This window comes from Vombatus ursinus, unplaced genomic scaffold, assembly GCF_900497805.2.
Source record: "Vombatus ursinus unplaced genomic scaffold, bare-nosed wombat genome assembly UNPS02014867.1, whole genome shotgun sequence".
NCBI lineage: Eukaryota > Metazoa > Chordata > Mammalia > Diprotodontia > Vombatidae > Vombatus > Vombatus ursinus.
The window spans coordinates 3,452,005-3,474,428 of NW_020954645.1; the positions used below are offsets into that span (position 1 = coordinate 3,452,005).

Below are 22,424 nucleotides of genomic sequence, written 5' to 3' on the forward strand. Positions count from 1 at the left end.
AAGGACTACCTGCCCACAGTAAGCCATGGGGGTTGCTAAAAACACGTATAATGTTTTATGTTTTGTGTTTTCTTAGCTTCTAGGGATTTGTTGAAAGAATTCCCACAACCCAAAAACCTTCTCAACAGTGTGATCGGAAGAGCCCTTGGCATTTCTCATGCAAAAGACAAACTGGTCTATGTCCACACAAATGGGCCAAAGAAAAAGGTAACTGATTTCAATGCTTTCAGCTAGCAGAGAATTCATCCGTTGGTTGAGAATTGAGGGAATATAGGGAAGTAATTGATTGTAGAATGAAAAAAAATGAATGAAGAAGTTAGACTAGAAAATGTGGAAACCTGGTAAATTTTGTTTTTCCAAAGACCCCTTCTAATTCATCCTGCAACATTTGGACAAAAGTGTCTTGAGTGAAGCAGGCTACATTGGAGTGAGTAGGAGGGAGAAGAGAAATACTGAGAAGACTTAGAACTTTGTGTTAGAACTAGGATCAAGTCATTACCCAAGATTGTTAAATCTTGTCATGCTTTCCTACCTTTCTAAATGTCTTTACCTCTAGATGCAGAAAAATCATTAGTGTTATATGGAAGGAGTATTTCACATATTCACATACATTCCTCCCATTTTTTCCAGTACCCTCCCTCCAACAGCAAAAAAAATCTGGTTCTTCTAGGCTAACTTTCCTTTAGGTCCCAAACTACTTTAATAAACATGCCTTACATTTGTGCAGTGTTTTATCTTTGTCTAAGCACTTTGATGTACACTGTTTTATTTGATCCTTATGGCAGTTGTGGAAATGCTTAGGTTAAGTTTTTCTCATTTTGTAGATAAGAAACTGACAGGAAAAAGGTTCATTTATGGGCCTAGAATTAGAATCAGTCTGTGTCAATACCAATTCATGGAAGTCTTAGTCCCATTTAGAAAAAGAACCACATCTTAACTTGTAAAGGGGAAGCTAGAGTAACTGTTCCTTACAGTTTGCCTTAGGCCTTCCCAACTTCTAGTCCATTATCATGCATCATTGTCACATTACTCAAAATGAAAGGCTCAGTACCCTGAAGTGGTTGTTTCTACCTTATTGGAGGTGACTGAAATTCCAGCCAACATGTATAAGTTGACTGTGTAGTAATTCTCACAGATCTTAAAAGATGACTAAGAGCTGAAAAAAAAGAACAGAAAGAGGCCAGGATCCCAAACCTTTTTGCTCTCTTCACAGAAAGTCACACTGCACATAAAGTGGCCGAAGAGCGTCGAGGTGGAAGGTTATGGGAGTAAGAAAATTGATGCTGAGAGGCAGGCTGCAGCTGCTGCATGCCAGCTCTTTAAGGTGATGATTTCTTCTTTGGTGTTGCCAGAAATTCCTCTTTCAGTGATGGTCCTCACTTACTTGCTTTTCCTGTTGGGCTTAGTGTTTCCTTTGAGCGATTTTAGTACTTTTCCTGGTGCATGTCTAACTCTCTTTGAGGAACTCATGCTCTGTGAGGTACCCTTATGGCATTCAGTAAGTATCATTGGTTATAATGAGAAGTTGAGCTTTAATCATCTAGTATTCTCAAACCCTATCCACATCAGAGGTTAATGCCTTTCTTTTGCTCAAGAAATCCAGTGGCTACTATGTTCATCGTCTTTTGTCGATTATTGTGGGTGATGGATTTAGTGATGGAAGTCCAATTCAATTCAGTAAACATTTATTAAGTATCTACTAAGTGCCAAGCACTCTGCTGGTTGTGATACAAATAAGAAAAAGAAAGACAATCCCTCCTTGCCCTCAAGGAGATTACAGTCAAATAAGGGAAGACCATACACAAAAGGAAGCTGGAAAAGGGTAAAGGGACCCCAAGAGGTCCCTAGTGTGGGTCATCTCGTTCTGCGAAGTTGAGAACAAGTAGAGCTGTAGATAGTAAATTGAGCTGTAAAGCAACACTTTGGGTGGATTTGAGCATTGCACCCTTCAGCCCTCCAATCAGAGGGAAGAGGAGGTTGAGAGTTGAGAAGTTGTTGAGTATATTCTAGGTTGACATAAACAGCATGGTGATTTTTGGTGGTCACTCTGTTCTGGGAGGGAAATCTGTTTCCATGAGTTGAAACCAAGCAGAGCTGCAGATGGAGAAGTAGACCAAGTGATTTCAAACCTCTCATTTGGAATGACGTGGAAACTGAGACCCAGTAAGATTAAGTGACATGCCCAGTATCACACAAATAGTAAGCACCAGAGAAGGGATTCAAACCCAAGTTTTTTTGATTCAGAGTCAGCACTTTTTTCCACTATACCTTGGAGGCATTGTGGCCTATAGCTGAGCTCAGGCTGGGGTACAGTGCAGTAGGGGAAAGTCCCAGTTCCCTCTCCTAGAAGAACCTGGATCTTATAGAAGATGGCCCTACCTGGGTGCTTTCCTCCTTACAGGGCTGGGGTCTTCTGGGACCTCGAAATGAACTCTTTGATGCAGCTAAATACCGAGTGCTGGCTGACAGATTTGGCTCTCCAGCTGACAGCTGGTGGCGACCGGAGCCTACTATGCCACCTAACTCCTGGAGGCAGCTGAACCCTGAGAGCATCCGGCCGATGGGGCCCAGCAGTCTATCCCGATCTATGGGCCGAGAGGAAGAGGATGAAGAAGAAGAAGAGCTGGAGGAAGGAACGATTGATGTTACTGACTTCCTGTCTATGGCCCAACAGGAATCTCACACTCCACTCAGGGACACAAGGTAGAGTCCTAATGGGGAAGTACATGGAGAACTGATCATCAGTACTTGAGGGCAGGATGAGGGTGTTTTAAGCAGGGTTCTCCACAGGTGTGTTTGATTTATACTCATTCCCTGCTTCCAGGGGACTTCCTGTGAAACTGATAGGATACCTGCTAGATGTAGCTTTGACTGATGTCTCCTCATTGCCTGGATTGTACCTTAATTACTTGTTAGTGTTATTTTTTGTCTTAGGGGAAACAGGTGGCTAGGTCTTGAATTATGTGACTGGGTTTTTGCTAAATAATCGCAATAGAGACTCCCTCTTGACAAACTAGGGATGATAGCGGCCCAACCTACTTGGATCCAGAGATGCCCCTGCTGCAGAACTCTGTCCTGTTTCTAGACTTTGGTGGCCATTATACAAGGCATGAAAGGAGAAAATCCATGGTGTTGCAGCGTGTTCATTTCCTAAAATGCTTTCAAACAGTATTTTAGAGTCCTTATCCTTCTGGAAAGTACCGTCATTTTCCTTGGGGGAAACTGAGGCAGCACTTGTGATATTTTGTGCACAGACATAGGCAGTGTTCACAGGGAAGCATCTGAGTGAAGTTCAGAACTGAGGCATTTCTGTCTCCGATCCCTTTTCTGGCCCTTACCCTGTCACCCACCCCCAAATCACTCCATTGTCCTAGTGCCCTAGATTGTAGCACTAGGGGTGGAGACTGTTCTTCACCTAGACTCTTGGGTATCCCAGAGGGGGCTCCTTTGAGATGACAGATGACGACAGTGCTATCCGAGCACTTACCCAGTTCCCGCTTCCCAAGAACCTTCTGGCCAAGGTGATCCAGATTGCAACCTCGTCCTCCACCGCTAAGGTAAGTAGAGATTACCCACACTCCAGGGGGAGGAATTCATTAAGTGACTTGAAGAAGAAATCTGGAAACAGGAGTGAAACTTTGATAGTAGTATGTGGAAGGATCTGTGTGTGGAGAAGGGTTGGAAAAGAGGAATCTTCGGAGACTGTCTGATTTCCACTATATGGATATAGTGAGAGATTTTTATTCAATATTTAGTATATACCTGTAATGTACAGAGTGCTGTGCTCAGCACTTGGGGAAAATAAAAATATAAAGAAGACACAGGCCTTGTTCCCTCATGGAATTTACAAATCAGTCACAAAAAGTACAAGGTCTGTGTGAGTTTTGAGGAGAGAAAGATCATTTTCAACTAGGTGGGATTGAGGAAGCTTCTTGAAGGAAGCAATTAAACTAGGTCTTGAAGGATTGGATTTCAGAAGATAGGAAAGGGGGACAGTTAATAATCTGGCATGGGATGTTGGGTATCATGAAAAGAGGCACAATGGTGGAAAAGCATAAAGCATGTTTTTGGACAGCGAGTAGCCCAGTTTGGCTGAAAGGAGAAATAGTGTGAAATAAGGCTGGGAAGTTTGGATAGAATCAGATTATGGATTGGATGCCAAACTAAGAAGGTCAGATATTTTTCATTATGTATTAGGAAGCCATTGAAGATTGTAAAAGCAAGAAAGTGATATTACCGAGACTGTCTGTAAGAAACATGGGAGCTATGTCTATGCTGGCAAGGTTGCTAGTAATGATTCCAAAGTCTGTGCCCAGCATCAGGTTTGCCTCCTGTCTCTTATCTTCAAGTCTGCAAGATCCTAGCAAGAGGGACAGGAGCAGAAAGAGCAGGTCTTGCCATCCATCTTTCAGGCTGCTAGTATGTTCAGGTGGTTCTGGGAAGTTAACCTTAGTATAGGGGTTTGAGATCGATTTTATAGAAAAGCAGAAATATGGGAGTTTGCCATGTAGGTGAAGAACTTCCCTGAGGAGAAAATGGTATAGGAAAGAGGAAGGAGATGAGATAGAGATTCCTACATGAAGTTGGAAAGGTATGTCTGAAAGTTTCAAAAGTCCTTTCTAGTTAAAATATTGGGGGATTGAATAGGCTTAATCAAGCTAAGTGTAGGTAAGGTCTGGGACTGGAGAGGGTGGCATACAGGAAACTGGAAAACTGTCTATTCAAGGGGTCCTCTCCTTCTGAGTCCTTCTGTGTGTCGTCTCGGTCAAACATGATGGTGGCCCAGGAATGGCAGTAGTGCCTAGCTCTTACCACCCAAGGAAAAAGCTTTAGTATCTTTTGCCATGAAGGGGAGAGCATGCAGTTCCATGGTCTGGCATTTCCTTCCCATTCACTACATCATGCCTGTGGGAAGCTTAAGAAAAGTAAATCGAAATTTTTGGTGGTGTTTCTAGTGTCCTTACCCTGCTGTAAAGTCTCCACAAGCTCAGGGTATGCTTTCCTTTGGGTGATATTTCAGAATCACCTGCTTGCCTTTCAGCTGTTCTGTTGGTCCCAAGGTTCCACCTGAGAAGCAACTTTGTTTTATTTTTTATTACCATTATTGATATGTGAGGAACTTTTGAAAGAAGGGGTCACTCCAACCCTAGCCACTGCTCCGTAGTCCCGGTAGGACCACCTGATATCCACTGACATGGATCTCCTCTCAGGTTGTTTCTTAATACGCCATTTTCCTCACATCCTTTCAGAACCTCATGCAATTCCACACTGTGGGTACCAAGACAAAGCTCTCCACTCTTACCCTGCTCTGGCCCTGTCCCATGACCTTTGTTGCCAAGGGGCGCCGCAAAGCAGAGGCGGAAAATAAAGCAGCGGCCTTGGCTTGCAAGAAGTTGAAGGTAAGCCCAGACAAATGAAATAGAGATGCAAGGGATGTGATGGCGCCAAAAGGCCTCTGGCCTGGGGATGACTCTGAAAATGCTGATCCTTCATAGCCACTAGGCTCAGTCCATTTGTTGTTGTTACTAATTAATTATATCCATTTTCCTAGCTTTTCCCCATCCCTGATGTCTAAGGAAAGAGTCTTTAATGGTCAAGAATTCATATGTTGTTTGATATTAAGACCCATCCAGACCTTCTTTTTGCTTTCCCCCCTTCTCATTCATTCATTTAACAGGACTTAATTGTGCCACCCAGGTACTATGAGAGACAAGGAAGTATAAGGGAACCATTTTTGCCTTTGGGGAGCATATAGTTGTTTAGTTGTCCAGATAAGACTTAAACACTTGGGCCAGTTAACAGCTCAAGACTGGTTCATTGAGCTGCAGTGATAGGAGCACCATCATGAAGCTATATAGGGTTTGAGCTGAACAGGAAAGGAGGAATAGAATTTGGAAGCAGACAGGGAGATGCTGCTTCGGGACCCTTGGTCTGCTTTGGGAATGTTACAGACGAGCAGTAGGAGATGAGCTTGGATAGGTAAAGGGAGCAAGCTGCTGTGTGGAGGGACTTGAATGTTCAACTAACATAGTCAAAGGAGCAACCTCCCTTTAAAGAACCTATTCCAGAGGAGTCCTGAGATCTGCTTCAAGAGAGTGGTTCTGTTCAAAATGCCTGAGACCATCTGGTCATTGATCTTAAGCCAGAAGGGACCAAGGAGGCTTTGTAGTCCACATCCCCCACCCTCCCACCCCATTTTACTGATGAGTAAACTGAGGTCCAGAGATTGGCCTTATTAGAGAAGGCAGTGCTCTGTGTCTCTATTCCAGAGACCTGAGCCAGCTTGAAAGGCAGTGTGGTACAATGGAAAGAGCCCTGGATTTGGAGTTAGAGGACCTGAGTTTGAATTCTGGCTCTGGCTATCTCTTGGGTAAGGGCAAGTCACTTCCCCTCTGGGCTTCAGTACTCATCTTTAAAATGAGGGGAATGGCTGGGATAACTTTTAAAGTCCCATTCAGCTTTATGTCATGTGACTTAGGAGAGGAGGATGCCTATTCCCCACCTCCTTTCCACTGCATCACAGGAGTCTCCTTCCTTGGAATGTGCCTGGGCCATCCTTCTTAAGGGGCTCGACTTATGTCCCCTCTGCAGAGCCTGGGCCTAGTGGATAGGAATAATGAACCACTGACTCATGCCATGTACAACCTGGCCTCTTTGCGAGAGCTAGGCGAGACACAGCGTCGGCCCTGCACCATCCAGGTGCCAGAGCCCATCCTGCGAAAGATGGAGAACTACCTAAACCATGTGAGTAGGGCAGGATTGGGGGTGGGCACAGACAGGGACCTAAGGAGCCAAAGTCCCAACAATGTCTCCTGCACAGGTCAGCAGGTTTGGCTTGGGCATGATTTCATCCCTAGGTCAGCTGCATGGCTCCACCTGGTGCTGTCCTAGGCATCTGTGATGTTTTGTTCCATCTTTTCTTTTCCCTACACCAGTCTTCAAACCCTGGTGGTAGCCTATGTCTTTGTGGTTTGTGGCATTATCTCCTTCTGGTTTCCTTCCCCTCACCAGAATTCAGCACTCCCCCACCCCCAAATTTGACCCTTTGAATTCCAGCTGGGTGGAATTGAGTTGGTCCTCCATAAGGTTCCTGCAGGGGTAGGAGGGCTAGGTGAGCCCTGCAGTCAGCTCTGCATAACTGGGGATTCCAGGATACCGGGGGCGCTCGGGGCCTTATCCCTCTTGAGGCTGTAGAGATGGAATAAGTGAACACCCCTCACTGTGTTGCTGGCCCTCTCCAGTACCCAGTGGAAAATCCCTGGATCTCCCCGGAGCCTAGGCTGCAGAATGAGGATCCTTTGCACTTGAGCAAGGACACAGGGCCCCTGAGTGACCCTATCACGGGGAAGCCTTACATTCCTCTGTCGGAGGGAGAGGAGCTGCGGCTAAGCCAGGGGCTACTGGAGTTGTGGCGGCGGCGTGGGCCTTCCTGGCAGGAGACTCACCAACTACCTGTGGATCCACACCGGGACACCATCTTGTCAGCGATTGAACAGCACCCTGTGGTTGTGATCTCAGGGGATACGGGCTGTGGCAAGACGACACGGATACCACAGCTGCTGCTGGAACGCTACGTGACGGAGGGCCGTGGGGCCCGGTGCAATGTGATCATCACCCAGCCCCGCCGGATCTCAGCTGTGTCTGTGGCCCAGCGTGTCAGTCATGAACTGGGACCCTCTCTGCGACGGAATGTGGGATTTCAGGTGCGGCTGGAGAGTAAGCCACCAGCCCGGGGTGGAGCCCTGCTCTTCTGCACTGTGGGCATCCTCCTTCGCAAGTTGCAGAGCAACCCCAGTCTTGAGGGTGTGAGCCATGTCATTGTAGATGAAGTACATGAACGAGATGTCAATACAGACTTTCTGCTCATCCTGCTGAAGGGGCTGCAGCGGTTGAACCCGGCTCTGCGGCTTGTGTTAATGAGTGCCACAGGTGACAATGAGCGCTTTGCTCGATACTTTGGTGGCTGCCCAGTCATCAAGGTGCCCGGCTTCATGTACCCAGTGAAAGAGCACTACCTAGAGGACATCTTGGCCAAGTTGGGCAAGCCCCAGCACCGGCACCGGCATCATGAGGTAAGGGGAATAGATAGCAATGGCCAGGGCTCCTCTTCTATCCTCCTTGCATCTCTTGCCTCCCAGCTGCCTTAGAGTTGACTCTGGTTTTCCCTCTGCCTAGAATGATTATGCTGGTTCTCTTCCTGCCATTCCCTAGTCTTTACCCATTCTTGGGGTACCCATGAACTTTTGACGTGACCCTGGGGTTCCTCCATCAGCTGGTGAATCCAGTTGGATTGGGCTGGAGTGCCATGTAACCTTGGAGAGGGTCCTGGGGTACTGTTCACTTCAGATGCCTGAACCTAGGCCACTGTCTCCAACTCTTCTTGTTCCCCTTTACCCCTGGCCATAGTCTGAGGATGAGTGCGCTCTGGATTTGGACCTCATGACTGATCTCGTTTTGCATATTGATGCCCGGGGAGACCCAGGTAAGTGCCTTTTTGGCCTAGGATTCCTCGAGCAGGTTTTCCTCAACCAGATTTAGGGTGCTAGGGCAAGCGGCCTTGAGCATTCATGAAGAAGCACCTTTGTATGAATAGAGTTGGGAAGAAGGGGGTAGAGTGACTGCTGAGGACTGTCCCATTCAGCTTAATCCTACCCTGAGCCCCAGATTTCCTGTGATCTTGACCAGGAACAAATAAGTGGAAATTCTGCGGGGAAACTCCCTCCTCTCCCCCCCCCCCCCCATCCCCTTCAGGGCTGCCCCCAAGTGATCAGGTTGCTGGGGCTGGTTTTCAGGTGGGATTCTGTGTTTCCTGCCTGGCTGGCAGGAGATCAAAGGAGTACAACAGCGCCTGCAGGAGGTTTTGGGCTCCTATGAAAGCAAGTACCTGATCTTGCCAGGTGAGCTGGGCTTGGGAGCAGGGGAGAGGAAGGGGGATCTAAACCCTGGTCCAAGCTTTTTAGTTGTGGGGGAGGCCTGGGAAGCGGCTCCATCTGGAGGTAACAGTGGGTACTAGCTTGACTACGTTCCCATTTGGCAAAGAGTCAGTTATAAGCCCAGAGCTCAGTGGAGGAGGGAAGAGAACAAAAGCTGACTGTGAACTTGGAGAGAGACAGCTTTGTAGGGTTGCTGCCCTGTGGGAGAGTCTTGTGTCCTGGGGAATACTCTGTTCCCTGACATCCCTGTGAAAGTGTTATTGGTGGGGCTTGACTGTGTGTGCGCGCTTGCGTGCTATTTCCCCCTCCCCCCCACGCCCCAAACAGTGCACTCCAACATCCCCATGATGGACCAGAAGGCAATTTTCCAGCAGCCCCCAACAGGGGTGCGCAAGATTGTCTTGGCCACCAACATTGCTGAAACTTCCATCACGGTCAACGACATAGTACATGTGGTGGACAGTGGCCTGCACAAGGAGGAGCGCTATGACCTTAAGACCAAGGTATTTCCTCCAGATGTCCTCAGTTCTCTTGCCATTTCCCAGCTTTGCCAATTGCCTGTAGCTTTAGCTGTGAGGCTTTGGGAACAGCCCCAGTAGTGCACAGTGGAAAAAGGACTGGAAATTAAGCTCTAACACCTAGCTTTGACTCAAACATTAAACTTGCTTGATAGATGAAATTGCACGTTTCTGTAATGCTTCAAATTTTATAGAATGCCTTCCTCATGAGGATCCTGTTATGTTGAGTAGTTCTTACATTTTTATCCCATTTTACAGCTTACAAATTTGAGGCTCTAAGAGGTTAAATGACTTTATATCGTCTATAACTATAAGTAGTAGGATTTTAACCCAGGTTTCCCGAATCCAAGTGCAGCACTCTTTACATTATACCACACTGCCTTTCTAGGCCTCTGTTCTGTATCTGCCAAATGGAGATAATCCCAGCCTGCCTAATTTGTGGGGCTGTTGAGGATTATAAGAGATAATGGATGATTAAGCCCTTTGAAAAGCATAGAATTATAAACAAATACAAGCTTTCCCCTAGAATAGTCCATATTGAGCAGGAAGAAATGGGGATGTATGGCAGCTTACGGGAGGTGACCCAGATAACTGATTCTCTACCTTTCTTCAGCTGTAGGAATCAGTGGTCAAGGGAATACTTTGGCTTCACCTAGACCAAAAAATATCTATTTTTCCTTCCCCTGTCCTCCATTATATTGAGTCCTAAAGATAAACTGGAGATTATGATGCTAGGAGACAAGACTCCAGAGTCTTCCTATGATCATGAGCATAGTGTTAGGCCAGTAATTTTCCCTTCAGTCTCAGAATCCAGCATATTTTCTAGTGGGAAATTTGAAGTGCTGCCTGGAAAGCAGGAGTCATATTTCACTAACCTCCTATCTTTCTCCTCCTTCCCCTAACAGGTGTCCTGCCTGGAAACAGTGTGGGTGTCGAGGGCAAATGTGATCCAGCGCCGAGGAAGGGCTGGGCGGTGCCAGTCAGGCTTTGCCTACCACCTGTTTCCTCGGAGCAGGCTGGAGAAGATGGCACCTTTTCAGGTTCCCGAAATTTTGCGCACCCCCCTGGAGAACCTGGTGTTGCAAGCGAAGATCCATATGCCTGAGAAGACGGTAAGGCTCTGAAGGGTAAGGGTGTGAAGGGAGCCAAGGACGGCTTTTGATGTGTGTACCTCCCTTAGATTGCGAGGTGGCAGGGCCAGGAGCCTCATTTTGCACGTGGGCCTTCCATTGCAGGCTGTCGAGTTCCTCTCCAAGGCTGTGGATAGCCCTGACATCAAGGCTGTAGATGAGGCTGTGATCCTGCTGCAGGAGATTGGTTAGTGGTGCTTTGGCTCCTCAACAGGATAGCACCTTGGGCTGCTGGGAGGGTAGTCTTCAATTTCCCTGTGTGAGATGAAACTGTGGCTATCTGCTAGGCTGGTATTATTAGGATTAAGGCCCTCTATTCCATGGGCAGATGAAAGGGTCTGGGACCCATTTTGGGGGTTGCTATGACAGAAGGAATGTTTTAGGTGTGCTGGACCAGCGGGAATTCCTGACTACGCTGGGTCAGCGCCTTGCCCATATCTCCACGGACCCGAGGCTTGCCAAGGCCATTGTCCTGGCGGCCATCTTCCGCTGCCTACATCCTCTGCTAGTTGTTGTCTCCTGCCTCACCCGAGACCCCTTCAGCAGTAGCTTGCAGAATCGTGCTGAGGTGGACAAGGTCAGACTCTTAGCGTGTTGCTCTACTCCTTTCCAAATCCCATTATGGCAAATCTTGTTTAGGTGTTTTACTCTTTATTCAGTTCCTTGGGGTGGTCCCACCAGTCCCTATATAATCAATTAACACAATGCCTGGCACATAGTAGGCACATAATAAGTGTTATTTGATTGATTTATCTCTGCATTTCTTCTTCTCAGGTGAAGGCACTATTGAGCCATGATAGTGGGAGTGACCACCTGGCATTTGTCCGGGCTGTGGCTGGCTGGGAGGAGGTGCTGCGCTGGCAGGATCGTAGTTCTCGGGAGAACTACCTGGAGGAGAACCTACTTTATGCTCCCAGCCTGCGTTTTATCCATGGTTGAGTGTCTAGCTCCACTTTCTTTCATGTCTCCCCACCCCCCCATCCCCTACCCCCCCATACAGCCCTTTCTTCTGCTCCTGTTTATCCTTTATCCTATTTCTATTAGTTGTTCTTAGCCTATACTGGATAAGTAGAGAAGCTTCATCCATCCTATTTTGTCCTACCCTTATGTACACACCCAGGCTACATAGGGCTTCCCAAGTGATGGTTGGGACTTCTCAGACTCTTCTCTCCCCCCCTGCATCCAATTTTCTTTCTCAGGCCTCATCAAACAGTTCTCAGAGAATATTTACGAGGCCTTCCTGGTGGGGAAACCATCAGACTGTACCCTGCCCTCAGCCCAGTGCAACCAGTACAGTGAGGAGGAGGAGCTGGTGAAAGGGGTACTCATGGCTGGACTTTATCCCAACCTCATTCAGGTATAGGCCCTGGGTATGGCATGGTGGTCCTGTCATGGCTCACCTGGGTAGGGGGAAAGGGGAAATGGGGAACAAGGTATGGCTTAACTCTTAAGACAACAATTCTTGGATTCCACATGGGTGAGAATACTTTTTCAGGCCTCCATGGCAGGATGAAGGCACTTTCCTTGCCATGTTATTTGACTCCCTAATTCACACCCGTTTTTATTTCATCCATCTTCTTTGTGCCCCACAGGTGAGGCAGGGCAAGGTGACCCGGCAGGGGAAGTTCAAGCCCAATAGTGTCACCTACCGGACCAAAGCCGGCAATATCCTGCTGCATAAGTCAACCATTAACAGGTGCGCAGAGCAGAGAAAGCCATAGGGATTTTAAGCTGGGGTGGGGAGGAAAACGAGGGTATTCCAGGGAAGGTGATTAATCCTGACCCTGTTTGTTCTCCCCACAGGGAGGCCACTCGGCTACGTAGCCGTTGGCTGACGTATTTCATGGCCGTCAAGTCCAATGGCAGCGTCTTTGTGCGAGACTCCTCCCAGGTCCACCCCCTGGCTGTGCTGCTGCTGACCGATGGAGATGTCCATATCAGAGGTGGGTGCTTGGTTCCCTTGAGTCTATTCCCCTTCATTTGAGGAACAGATGATTTGTTCTTGTCTCTTACTTTAAATTCTCTTCTAGTCCCCTGGTGGACTAGAAGGCTTTTTACTCATCCTCGGTTCCCATCATGACTTCTCATCCTCCTCTTCGTTCCCTTAACCCCAGATGATGGGCGCCGTGCCACCATCTCCCTGAGTGACAGTGATCTCCTGCGGCTAGAGGGTGACTCTCACACTGTTCGGCTGCTACGGGAGCTTCGCCGGGCCCTTGGCCGCATGGTAGAGCGGAGCCTCCGCTGTGAGTTGCCTGCCCTGCCGCCAGATGTGCAGCAGGAGCACAGCCAGTTGCTGGCCTTGCTCGTGGAGCTGCTGCGTGGGCCTTGCGGTAGCTTTGATGTTCGGAAAACCGCTGATGACTGAGCCCCCTCCCCGTTGCCCGCCCATCCCAGGGGCTATGTACAGAGCGCAAATGTTTATTTAAATAAAGTTCTATTTATCCCTTGTGAATGTGTTGTATACTTCTTTTATCTCTGTTTAGTACTTGCTTCTGTCCCCAAAGGTGATGTGGCTACTTAGGAAATGACAGGGCTCTTGAGGGTGTAAAGATTTCTAACCTCAAGATGCATATATTTCCCTGTTATTTCTGGAGCAATATTCCTCCCTAAACTACTGGTGTAATGGGGATTCTCCTTTTTGGGTATAGGGAAAACTAATATTCTGCTTTGCATACCTCTTTGCCCAGAGGTGCTAGTAGGTAAGAAGGTCTGGTCTAAAACTTTTTTCACTTAAATGTCATGGGACAAAGCTAGAAAACTACCAGGTCATGGTACACTCAGAACACCCAAGTTCTGCCATGTACTAGCTACGTGACCCTGTGCAATCAAACTAAAAAACTAGTCTCCAGGGGGCAGGTAGATGGTGCCATGGACAGAGCACCAGCCCTGGATTCAGGAAGACCTGTGACCCTGGGCAAGTTACTTCACCCCATTGCCTGGCAAAAAAACAAAAAAACTAGTCTCCATCTACAGATGTTATGAGTTTCAAATAAAATCACAGACTTTGAAAGTTGCAAAGGAATGTATTGTGAAAGTGCTTTTTCTAAATTAAAGTAGTAGGAATATCTGAATTTGCTGGCTCAGCCAGGATTACTGCATCTTCCACAGATGGATATTCCTTGATTTTTTTTTTTTTTTTTCAGTTCAATCATTGTTAAGCACTTACCTTGGAAGAACTTATATTCTGCTTGGGGTGGTGGTATACGCATAAAGGTAAACACAAAAAAAAAAAACAAAAACCACAATGTAGGGTATGAAGGACTAAGTGATCTAGGTCAAGTATATTTCAGCTTTTGAGATAAGGGATCTTTGGTGGGGACATTTGGGCTGAACATCAGCCTACATTTTATAAATGACTGAAGGAGGCTGAAGTGGAGAACAGTCCAAATTTCGCAGAAAACAAAACTAGAAAGGTATATCTGAGTTAGGATTTTAAGGGCCTTAAATGTCAGGCTAAAGGATTTCATCCTTCAAACTAAGGGTTGGGAAACTGCACATCACAATCTAGAATCTGTTTCTGTAAACAGCACGAGCTGTCAAAATGTAAAACATTCTTAACTCATCATCTGTACAAAAATGGTTGGCAGGTTGTAGTTTGCTGACCTCTACCAGTGGACAATAAAGAGCAACTTACTTTTTTGGTCAAGAAAGTGGCATGGCTTTGGACCTGAACCTCAGAGGCAAGGGACAAGAAAGTTCATTGCATTTAGAATCACACTTAAGTTTATATCCCAGTTCTTTGTGTGAGGAGGTAAATCACACTGCTTTATAAGCTATAAAGTGTTAACGTGATGGGTTTTGTTTTGTAGTAAGAACTCCTGGCTTACTATTAAGCAAGTGCTTTGTAAACTACAAAGCACTACAAAACTTGGGCTTTTTATTTTGCATGGTGTAGCAGAACTGGTCCTTTGAGATGATTTAATCCAACCCTTTAGACATGGAAAGTGAAGTTGAGAGGTTGTCACTAGTCCACTGCAGCATAATAAGGAGCCAGACTACACATGGTTTTTTTCACAGTCACACTCGTTTTTCCCCATTTCTTCTCAGATCCTCTAGGTCCTCCAGGATTCTAGATCCACCCCCTTAGAGCTGCTCTGCTCACCCCAGAATAAGTAGCCTTGGGTGCCTTAGCTTTTAAAGGGCACAGAGAAGGAGAAGGTGGGGAAGGGCTTCTCTTGGTTCCTGACTGAGGGCTCTAAACTCCCCTGGAGAATTGAGATGGGATAATTCAGGGTAGCTCTAGGAATGGGACCAAACATTCTCAGATCCCATTCTCTTAAAATCCCTTTCTAGCAACAGGATGTATAACTCACTGCAGAAAAGTCTTCAATCATTTGTCACTGTTTCCTCTAACACCCTGTTGATCCACATTTATCATTAACGCCAACTACTCTACCCTAAGAGCAGCACCATGCTATCCCATGGACACAAAGTCCCCCACTTTTCCCCACTTTGCTTCTTCGGGAAACAATCTCCTACTTAAAGGGGTGGGAAGCAACAATAAGAGCTTGACAGGAAGATCTTGCCTTCTGCTATGGGCTAGATTTGGGGCTAAAGGAGGGAAAAGAGTGAATAATTAGAAGGTGGATCCCAACAGCTACATGCACTTGGTAGTAGTTTCCTTTCTCTCGCCAAGCTTCATCTTCATACTTCGTCATGAGAAGACAAAAGGATCCCCTTTAACAGATTAGGAAGGAAGGGGTTCATAGAAGTGAAACGAGTACTCCAAGTGACTTTCTATTATTAACAACTAATGAGGAGAAACCAAGTTGTTTGGGAGCAGAAATCAGACAGCCATGTCCCCAGGTTAGAACACTGAGAAGCTTTATTTATGTAGTTATTTCAAATCTTTACAATAGTCAAAATCACAAGGTCACTCAGAGAGTGCCATATAACAGCTAGAAGGGACAGCAACAATAACCACAAGCAAACTAGGAAAATGAGAAAGAAAAAACCCCAAGTCTGAGACTTTCCCAAAGCGTATCACACCATCCCCTTTCTGTGGACCGTGTTCCTATGCCAGCCTGCCTGTTTCGTGGGCTGGGACAGGATGAGGGAGGACACAGCATCCCATTTGAAGAAAGCTATGAGACAGGACCTATCTGAACCTCACTCTGTCCACTGGCCAACAGTCACTGTCCTAGAGGCGTGGGGGAAGAAGGTTTAAGGAGAAATGTTCATCCCAGATTTTGGCCTGGGTGGCAGGCCCTCCTTGTTCCTGAGGTAGGCCACAAGTAGGGTGGAGAACAGATTCCCCAACCACATCTTTTCCCCTCTCCACTCCCTAGTCCTGCTTCCTAATGTCCATAACGAGGGAAGGAAGGAGATAAAGTTCAAAGGGTGGTATCAGTCTACTGTTAATAAGAAGGGCAGTTCCAGGGGGCAGCTAGGTGGCACAGTGGATAGAGCACCAGCCCTGAAGTCAGGAGGCCCTGAGTTCAAATCCAGCCTCAGACCAAACACTTGACACTTGCTAGCTGTGTGACCCTGGGTAAGTCACTTAACCCCAGTTGCCTAAAAACAAAACAAAACAAAAAAAACAAAAAACAAAAAGAAGGGCAGTTCCAAGGTAGGGCAAAGTCCAACCCTCGTGAAGAGCTTTCAAATTAACAGACATTTGCCAAGAGATTCAAGGCCTATAAGAGGGTGGCCCTGGCCACCTCCTACACCAAGGACCTGCCTGTCATCCTGGAGCAAAAGAACTCACCCAACACCTGAGAAGGGGACATAATGATAAAGATCCATGGGAATAACTGAAATCATCATCATCACACCTTCAACGCTTCAAAATTGGTTTCATCTAAGCGAGGAGAGGGAAAAGCCCTACTGATGCTGGGAAGAACAGGACTGACTGATCAAGTAATATGACTTTTAGAGACTTAGGTTCAGCGCTTCCAAATCTAGTCCCAAGAGAGACAGAGAGAGAGGTAGGTGCCTCTTGTCTTTCCTCCCTTGGAGAGGAGGTGGCTAAAGGAAACCTCCCCTCCCTTCCTCAGGGAGGTTAAACCTGAATGTTTGAGATTAAGACAAGAATGCCCCCAAGGGTTGCTAATCAGACCACCAGCTGCCCCAGGCAAGCTAAGTGCTCTCTCTACCTGTTCTACACAGGTCCAGATCCCCGCAAGTCACCATTAGACAGCAAGGGAGGCTACCAGAAAAATCTGTATTTATATATGCCATATGCCCACCCATTCCTCTACTCCACTGGCTAAGCGAGAGCCCCATTTCCTTTTGTACAATAAGCCTTCTCCTCTACTCAGACTGCATAGCTTGCTCCTGCCTTCCTCTTGAAGTGATGATAGGCACACAAAGTTCTCTCTAAAAACCTCAAGCTCACGAGACTCTGTTTCTAACTTCCTACACATTTTGCAATTCCTCCACTTAAAAGGGAGAATCAACCTGGCACTGCTCCCTACCTCTGTATGTGATCCTGAGGCAAGTTACAACTCTGAACCTCGGTTTCCCCATCTACAAAATGAAGTGGTTGGAATGAGTCATCTCTAAGGTTCCTTCCAGTTCTAAATCCTTTTGAGTCATAAGGTCTACAGATTGAGTCTGTTTTACCTAGGCCAAGAACTAAATACTGTTAAGCCATGTGGAGGACGGGACTGAAATGTACACACAGTACTTCATGAACATTACAAACAAAAGCCCTTAGCTATTGTGGAGCTCAAGATAAAAGTCACAGCTTTATCTTGAAAACTACTTAGCTAGAAACTTCCAGAACCCTACTACTCAGTTAAGGTGAAGCACTTGGGCACTGCCATGGGGAGACAGTGAGACTGGCCCCTCTGCCATCACTAAAAGCTGCCTTCACCCCCTTTCTGTCCTGTTAAACCTGCTATCCCATGGAAGTTTAGAGAAAGAAAAAGTTGGGGATTGGGCAGAATAAAATGGAGGGTCAAAGTGACTGGATGATGGACATCAAATTCAATAAGGATATGGTGGACAGAAGTGGGGTGGAAAGGAAAATCTCTTCCCCCAAAATACATGGCTTAAGGACCACACCTGAACTTAAATAAATTCCCAATTCAAAGGGTAAACGACCATGCTGCCTCTGGGGCCAAAAGTCAAAGTAAAGGGTCAGGAAGGGGTCTAATATTGATTGGTGGCCAGTCCTGTCAGATGCAAAGCTACCCTGATGGATCTGGTTTTCCAAGAGGAGAAAGCACTTAAGAGACTCCCAGACATTTTCAATGCAAATTACATTATGTTTTAATGTCGTTTTATTAGAAACCATGCAAACTTTAATATAAAAAAATACAAGTGCAATAAGAATCTTCATGTGTCATACAGATCCCAGAATTTCACCTCATTCTTGTTGACTTTCCCCAAGAGGAACACCTGGCCCTTGAGGGGGCTCCTCTGGGCCCCCTCTCCTCCTCACTCCTATCCTTCTCTCCTTAACCAGGCTGTCCTCCATTTCTAATTCTCTTTTTCACTTGTTTCTTTGTCAAACCTGATTCAACCCCTCCTCCCTAAAATTCTGGGCACAAAGCTGTTTAGGGCCACTTCATCTGCCCCACTGGGACTCTGTCCCTTAGAACCCAATTTCCTTCTCTTCTATAGCCCCTTGGTGAGAAGGTTCCTGATTTTTCAGGGCCTCAATCCTGTGGTATAATACAGTACATAAACCCCATGACCAGTCTTTGTTAGAAAAGATCAGCACACACACACTCACACTCACACTCACACACACACACACACACACACACACACACACACCCCCCTTGATCATCACACATCAAACTGGATCCTTCTCACAATAGAAAAAAAAATCCCACCTATTTATCATAACTCCCCCAACTCCTGTCCCATTTCCACTATTCCTCTTGGCAGCCTCCTCTGAGGAGCCAGGCCTATCCCGCAGACCGCACGCCTAGATTGGGGCATCAGGGTTGCATTCCAATTCTCTCTGACTACGCCTTTGACCACAAAACAGTTCACTTTTGGGTAGAGACACCCAGCTAATCCATCATGGCAATTCAATGTATTCCCCAAGGCCATCTTCCCTTCAACACATTCTTAGTACTCTCTTTTCAGACATGGCTTCAACCCATAAAAGAATTCCACTGAATTTTCAGATTATTAAAAAGAAAGAAGTTACACCTGCATGGATATGTATGTCAAATACAGAGATTAACATCTCTACCTCTCCTAGGACTGCTGGGGTTGGAAATTGGGGAGTAAGGGGAAAAAATTAATAAAGGAAACTTACATGAGGCTGGTAAGCACAATGAAACTGTCAACACTTCATCACAAAAAATGAAAAAGCTAAAATTATTGGGTAAGAACAGCCTAGTATGTGTGCATTATATATTTTTTCATTAAATAGGAACACCAGAAACTTAAGCAGCAAGAACAAAATTTATGTTGGTTTTTTAGTTTTTCTTTTTGTTTAAAAAAAAAAAGGAAAAGGAAAAAACCGAGGAAATTGGCTGCCAGCTTTTTCCATCGGAGCTCAAGCTGCCCCTTATTAGCACTGCTCCTGGGCGTAGCATGGGCCATGTGTGTGTATAGCTTCAGCTTTAGTGGGTAGGAAAAGAAAGCCAGGTTTGAGACATGCATGGGAGGTAAATGGGCAGGAGGGCTGAATTAGGAAAAGCTTCAGCTTTCTTCCTGTCTCTAGCATTCTCCCTCCAAGCCCTATGGAAGAAGAGTCACCTCCCCAGTGAAGGTCCACCTTTCCAAAGTAGGAGATGTCAGTAGGGGAAGTCTGGGCTCTGAGGGACTGCAGCACGGGTGGAGAAGGAAGGGTGAAGAAGGGAGACACACTGAGCTCTGGCATTCCAAATCAGTGTGCGTGTGTGTCTCAGGAACACGGGGTACAAAAGAGCTGAGCTAGCCAATTCTCGAAAAGAGCTCCCAGAGAGGCCATGAGAATGTGGAGCCCAGTCACAAGCCTTCGGGAGAAAAAGCCGCTGGGGCAGCTCCTATGGTGGGAGGCTGCTATTGCTGCTGTTGCTGCTGCTGCTGCTGCCAAGGGGTGGCCGAGGCAAGGGAGTTGAAGCTCTGGCTGATGAAGGTGGTGTTGCCAGGGAAGGGGGAGGGTTTGGAGACAATGTCAGCTCCATGATCAGTGCGGGCCTTGGCATTTTCACGGAACGTCAGCTTGTAGGTTTCAATCTGTAGCAAGACATTGGGGAGGCGGTAGGGATACAGGAGGTAAGGAGTAAAGGAAAGAGGTAGAAGAGGAAGATATGGGCATGGGGTAGGGGTAGGGTTGGGGTTATTGGAAGGGGGATGGAAGACGAGACCAGAATTTCATCATTAGATGCCTGGAAAATAAAAGTTAAGTAGCTCATTAAAACTTGGGAAGACACCTCTTTTAAAAAGTTTCAATTTGAAGAAGTGAGCTCGCCAGATGTCTCGCTGGAGCCCACCAAGCCAGGTGGAGCTGTGGGGGAGCACAGAGGAGGCACGGTGAACTTACTTGTCTCCTGGATCTGGGTGTCGAAGGTCTGAGTTTCCCTTTGGTCACCACCCAGTGAGGGGGTTAGATGCCCTACGCCATTCGCCTGCGTGGTGGGGCCTGCCTGGGCCTCAGGAGGCTCCCCGCTCGGAGGGGCCAGGCACAGTGGGGCCACCTCGCCGCTCCCCTCAGTCTACAATGAAACAGTGGGGTGGGGAGGAGACAATGGATGATCAATAGGAGGATGAGGTGAGATGGTATGGCAACACAGGGTTCTGAACACAGCCTTGCCCCATTCCAGTACAGGCCAAGAGGTGTGAAGAACTCAGCAATCTGAGGTAGTGAGAGACACTGGGAACGGTCAAAAGACAGAGCCAAATCCTGGTGCCAACACCTAACAGAGATGGAACACTGGGCAAGTCCTTTCTCTATTCAGGGCCTTAGCTTGCTTCTTTAAAAAAAATTAGAGGAGAGGGAGTAGAATGCCCTAACGATCTAAAGGAATCAGCACCCTTTCTTTTGTGTCAAGTTCCAGAAATTTTCCTCATGGATTTCTCATTCGGAGTAAAGAAAAACATGGGGAGAAGGGGAGCCATCCCTTCTCAAATACCCCCCAAAATCCAAAGGAAATACTAGCTTGCCAAATGCCAGGGTCCTCTTCACAAAATCTGTTGTCTTTCAGACATCAAACCTTTAGGATCACAGTATTGGGGCTCCAGCCAGTGTCTCCGTCTCTGCTAATTGTCTACCCTTGCTGCTGGGATCTTCAGTTAGACCCTTGTGTTCTGGTGCCATCAACCAAAGGAGTTTTAGGCCCCCACTAAGTAGCACTCTTAGGATTTCAAGCGCAAGTGACACTGGGCTAAAAGTTAGGAAATCTGCATTCTAATTTTAACTCAGTCACTAGCTTTGTGGTACTGGACTCACTGTGGAAACTGCGACACTGCTAAGAGAGAGGCCTGGTCTAGATGGCCTCAAAGGTCACTTCCGCCTCTGATAGTCTTTGGCTCCCTGTCTTTGTTCTCCTCTGACAATACCTACACGTCTTCATGAAGCATCTCACGTACCGTGGGCACTCGATAAATGCTGACTAACTGAGCCCTGTGTTTTCATTCATTCTCATCCCCGTCCTGGCTGTTACTTCACGATAAAGAACATCACATTACATTCTAAGACATCCCTAGAGATGACAGCCAGAGCTTCCTATCCCAGCATCTCCCTGAACCTGCCAGGATGATCCCCAGATGCTCCCAAGCCATTTTCATGCAATGGAATAAATGGCGGACAATGTCTTGGCACACAGAGCAAACCCAAAGCGCTTTGGAAGGAGGGAGTCCCAGCCTAGGAAAAATGGTTATTCTCTGTGAAGCAGGGAATGGCTAGAAGCCAACTCTGAGCTCAGGACTCATGAGAAACCATTACACTAGATTCAAATAAAAAAAAAAAAACATGGCACTTCCAGGCATCACAGAGGGACAAAGCCAAATGCCAAAGACAGGTGGGGGGGTGGGGGTGCAGAGAGGGAGTGAAGGACGGCACGGTGAGAGGACCTGATGAGCTGGTTATGGAATCAAGCAGTAGCCTGAGACCCATTTCTATTCTCTGCGAAACAGAGTTGGGACTAAGAAATAAGTTACTAATATTGAGGCCTGGGATGCCCAAGCTGCCCCCAGGCCTAGGTGGGAAAGGGAAAGACTGTGTGCAAAGGTAGCACAATCTTCCACTTGGCTCCAAGGGGTCAAATCGAAGAAGGCTGATGTTGGCTTGTTGTTATAAAAAGTTCCTATTAGCTATCCAAGAATGAAATGAGCTCCCTTTCCATGGGGGTGGACACCTTCTTGTCCAGCACGTGGTAAGGGGGATTCCTGTTCAGTTACAGGTGGGAGAAGATGGCCAGATGCCATTTTAAATTCCAGGATGGCAAGGAGACCAACAAACCAGCAGAGACAAGTTGGTTCTGTGACACAAACTACAAAAAGGGTTTAGAAAAATACCTGAATGCTAGATGGTACTGCTACTCGCTTAGCAATAGAAGTTGAGAGTGGAAGTGTCTCTTGCCTTTTAAGGATTATGTCAGAGAAGGTAATCTCTGGCATGATATCCTGGGGTCATCTCCTGTTGGGAATGGGGGCTAGTAAGAAGAGAGGAAGAGGATAATTCCAAGCTATCATACTGAGAAAATGAGATGTGTGGATTTTGGCTGCCATCCTAATGTGAAGCAGAATTTCTCAAGGGGTTGGGGAGAAGGGGTACCACACTGATGAATCAGACTGGAGAGTTCTCCCACTTCACTACATTCTTTTTCTTTTTCCCACAGTCCCTCATCCCTCTTCCTTTTTCTCTGGGTTTGGCAACAAAGGTGGTGATGATAATGAAGTGAGTGAAGACACTGCTTGTGGGAAGATTGAGGGGCAGCGGCTGACCTCTC

The 22,424-nt window shown here is 46.8% G+C and overlaps 2 protein-coding genes across 14 annotated transcripts in view; one reads left to right on the forward strand and one right to left on the reverse strand.

The window, feature by feature from the left end:
- DHX30 (DExH-box helicase 30) overlaps window positions 1-13,036 on the forward strand; it is a 32,166-nt gene extending 19,130 nt beyond the window's left edge. For all 6 annotated transcript variants that reach the window (XM_027842172.1, XM_027842170.1, XM_027842168.1 and 3 more), the window contains 18 exons: window positions 77-207; window positions 1,214-1,324; window positions 2,402-2,703; window positions 3,437-3,557; window positions 5,250-5,399; window positions 6,592-6,744; window positions 7,242-8,072; window positions 8,407-8,482; window positions 8,793-8,897; window positions 9,261-9,436; window positions 10,357-10,563; window positions 10,687-10,768; window positions 10,965-11,158; window positions 11,356-11,515; window positions 11,781-11,938; window positions 12,174-12,277; window positions 12,385-12,524; window positions 12,696-13,036. In XM_027842172.1, the coding sequence (XP_027697973.1) occupies window positions 77-207; window positions 1,214-1,324; window positions 2,402-2,703; window positions 3,437-3,557; window positions 5,250-5,399; window positions 6,592-6,744; window positions 7,242-8,072; window positions 8,407-8,482; window positions 8,793-8,897; window positions 9,261-9,436; window positions 10,357-10,563; window positions 10,687-10,768; window positions 10,965-11,158; window positions 11,356-11,515; window positions 11,781-11,938; window positions 12,174-12,277; window positions 12,385-12,524; window positions 12,696-12,949 (3,455 nt within the window). In that variant the 3' untranslated portion in view covers window positions 12,950-13,036. The remainder of the gene's footprint in view (window positions 1-76; window positions 208-1,213; window positions 1,325-2,401; window positions 2,704-3,436; window positions 3,558-5,249; window positions 5,400-6,591; window positions 6,745-7,241; window positions 8,073-8,406; window positions 8,483-8,792; window positions 8,898-9,260; window positions 9,437-10,356; window positions 10,564-10,686; window positions 10,769-10,964; window positions 11,159-11,355; window positions 11,516-11,780; window positions 11,939-12,173; window positions 12,278-12,384; window positions 12,525-12,695) is intronic.
- Window positions 13,037-17,774: 4,738 nt separating this feature from the next.
- MAP4 (microtubule associated protein 4) overlaps window positions 17,775-22,424 on the reverse strand; it is a 252,228-nt gene continuing 247,578 nt past the window's right edge. For 7 of the 8 annotated variants that reach the window (XM_027842119.1, XM_027842124.1, XM_027842122.1 and 4 more), the window contains 2 exons: window positions 20,018-20,189; window positions 17,775-19,862 (listed from right to left, as the gene is read on the reverse strand). In XM_027842119.1, the coding sequence (XP_027697920.1) occupies window positions 19,855-19,862; window positions 20,018-20,189 (180 nt within the window). In that variant the 3' untranslated portion in view covers window positions 17,775-19,854. The remainder of the gene's footprint in view (window positions 19,863-20,017; window positions 20,190-22,424) is intronic. The other variant, XM_027842117.1, reaches the window with a different exon arrangement.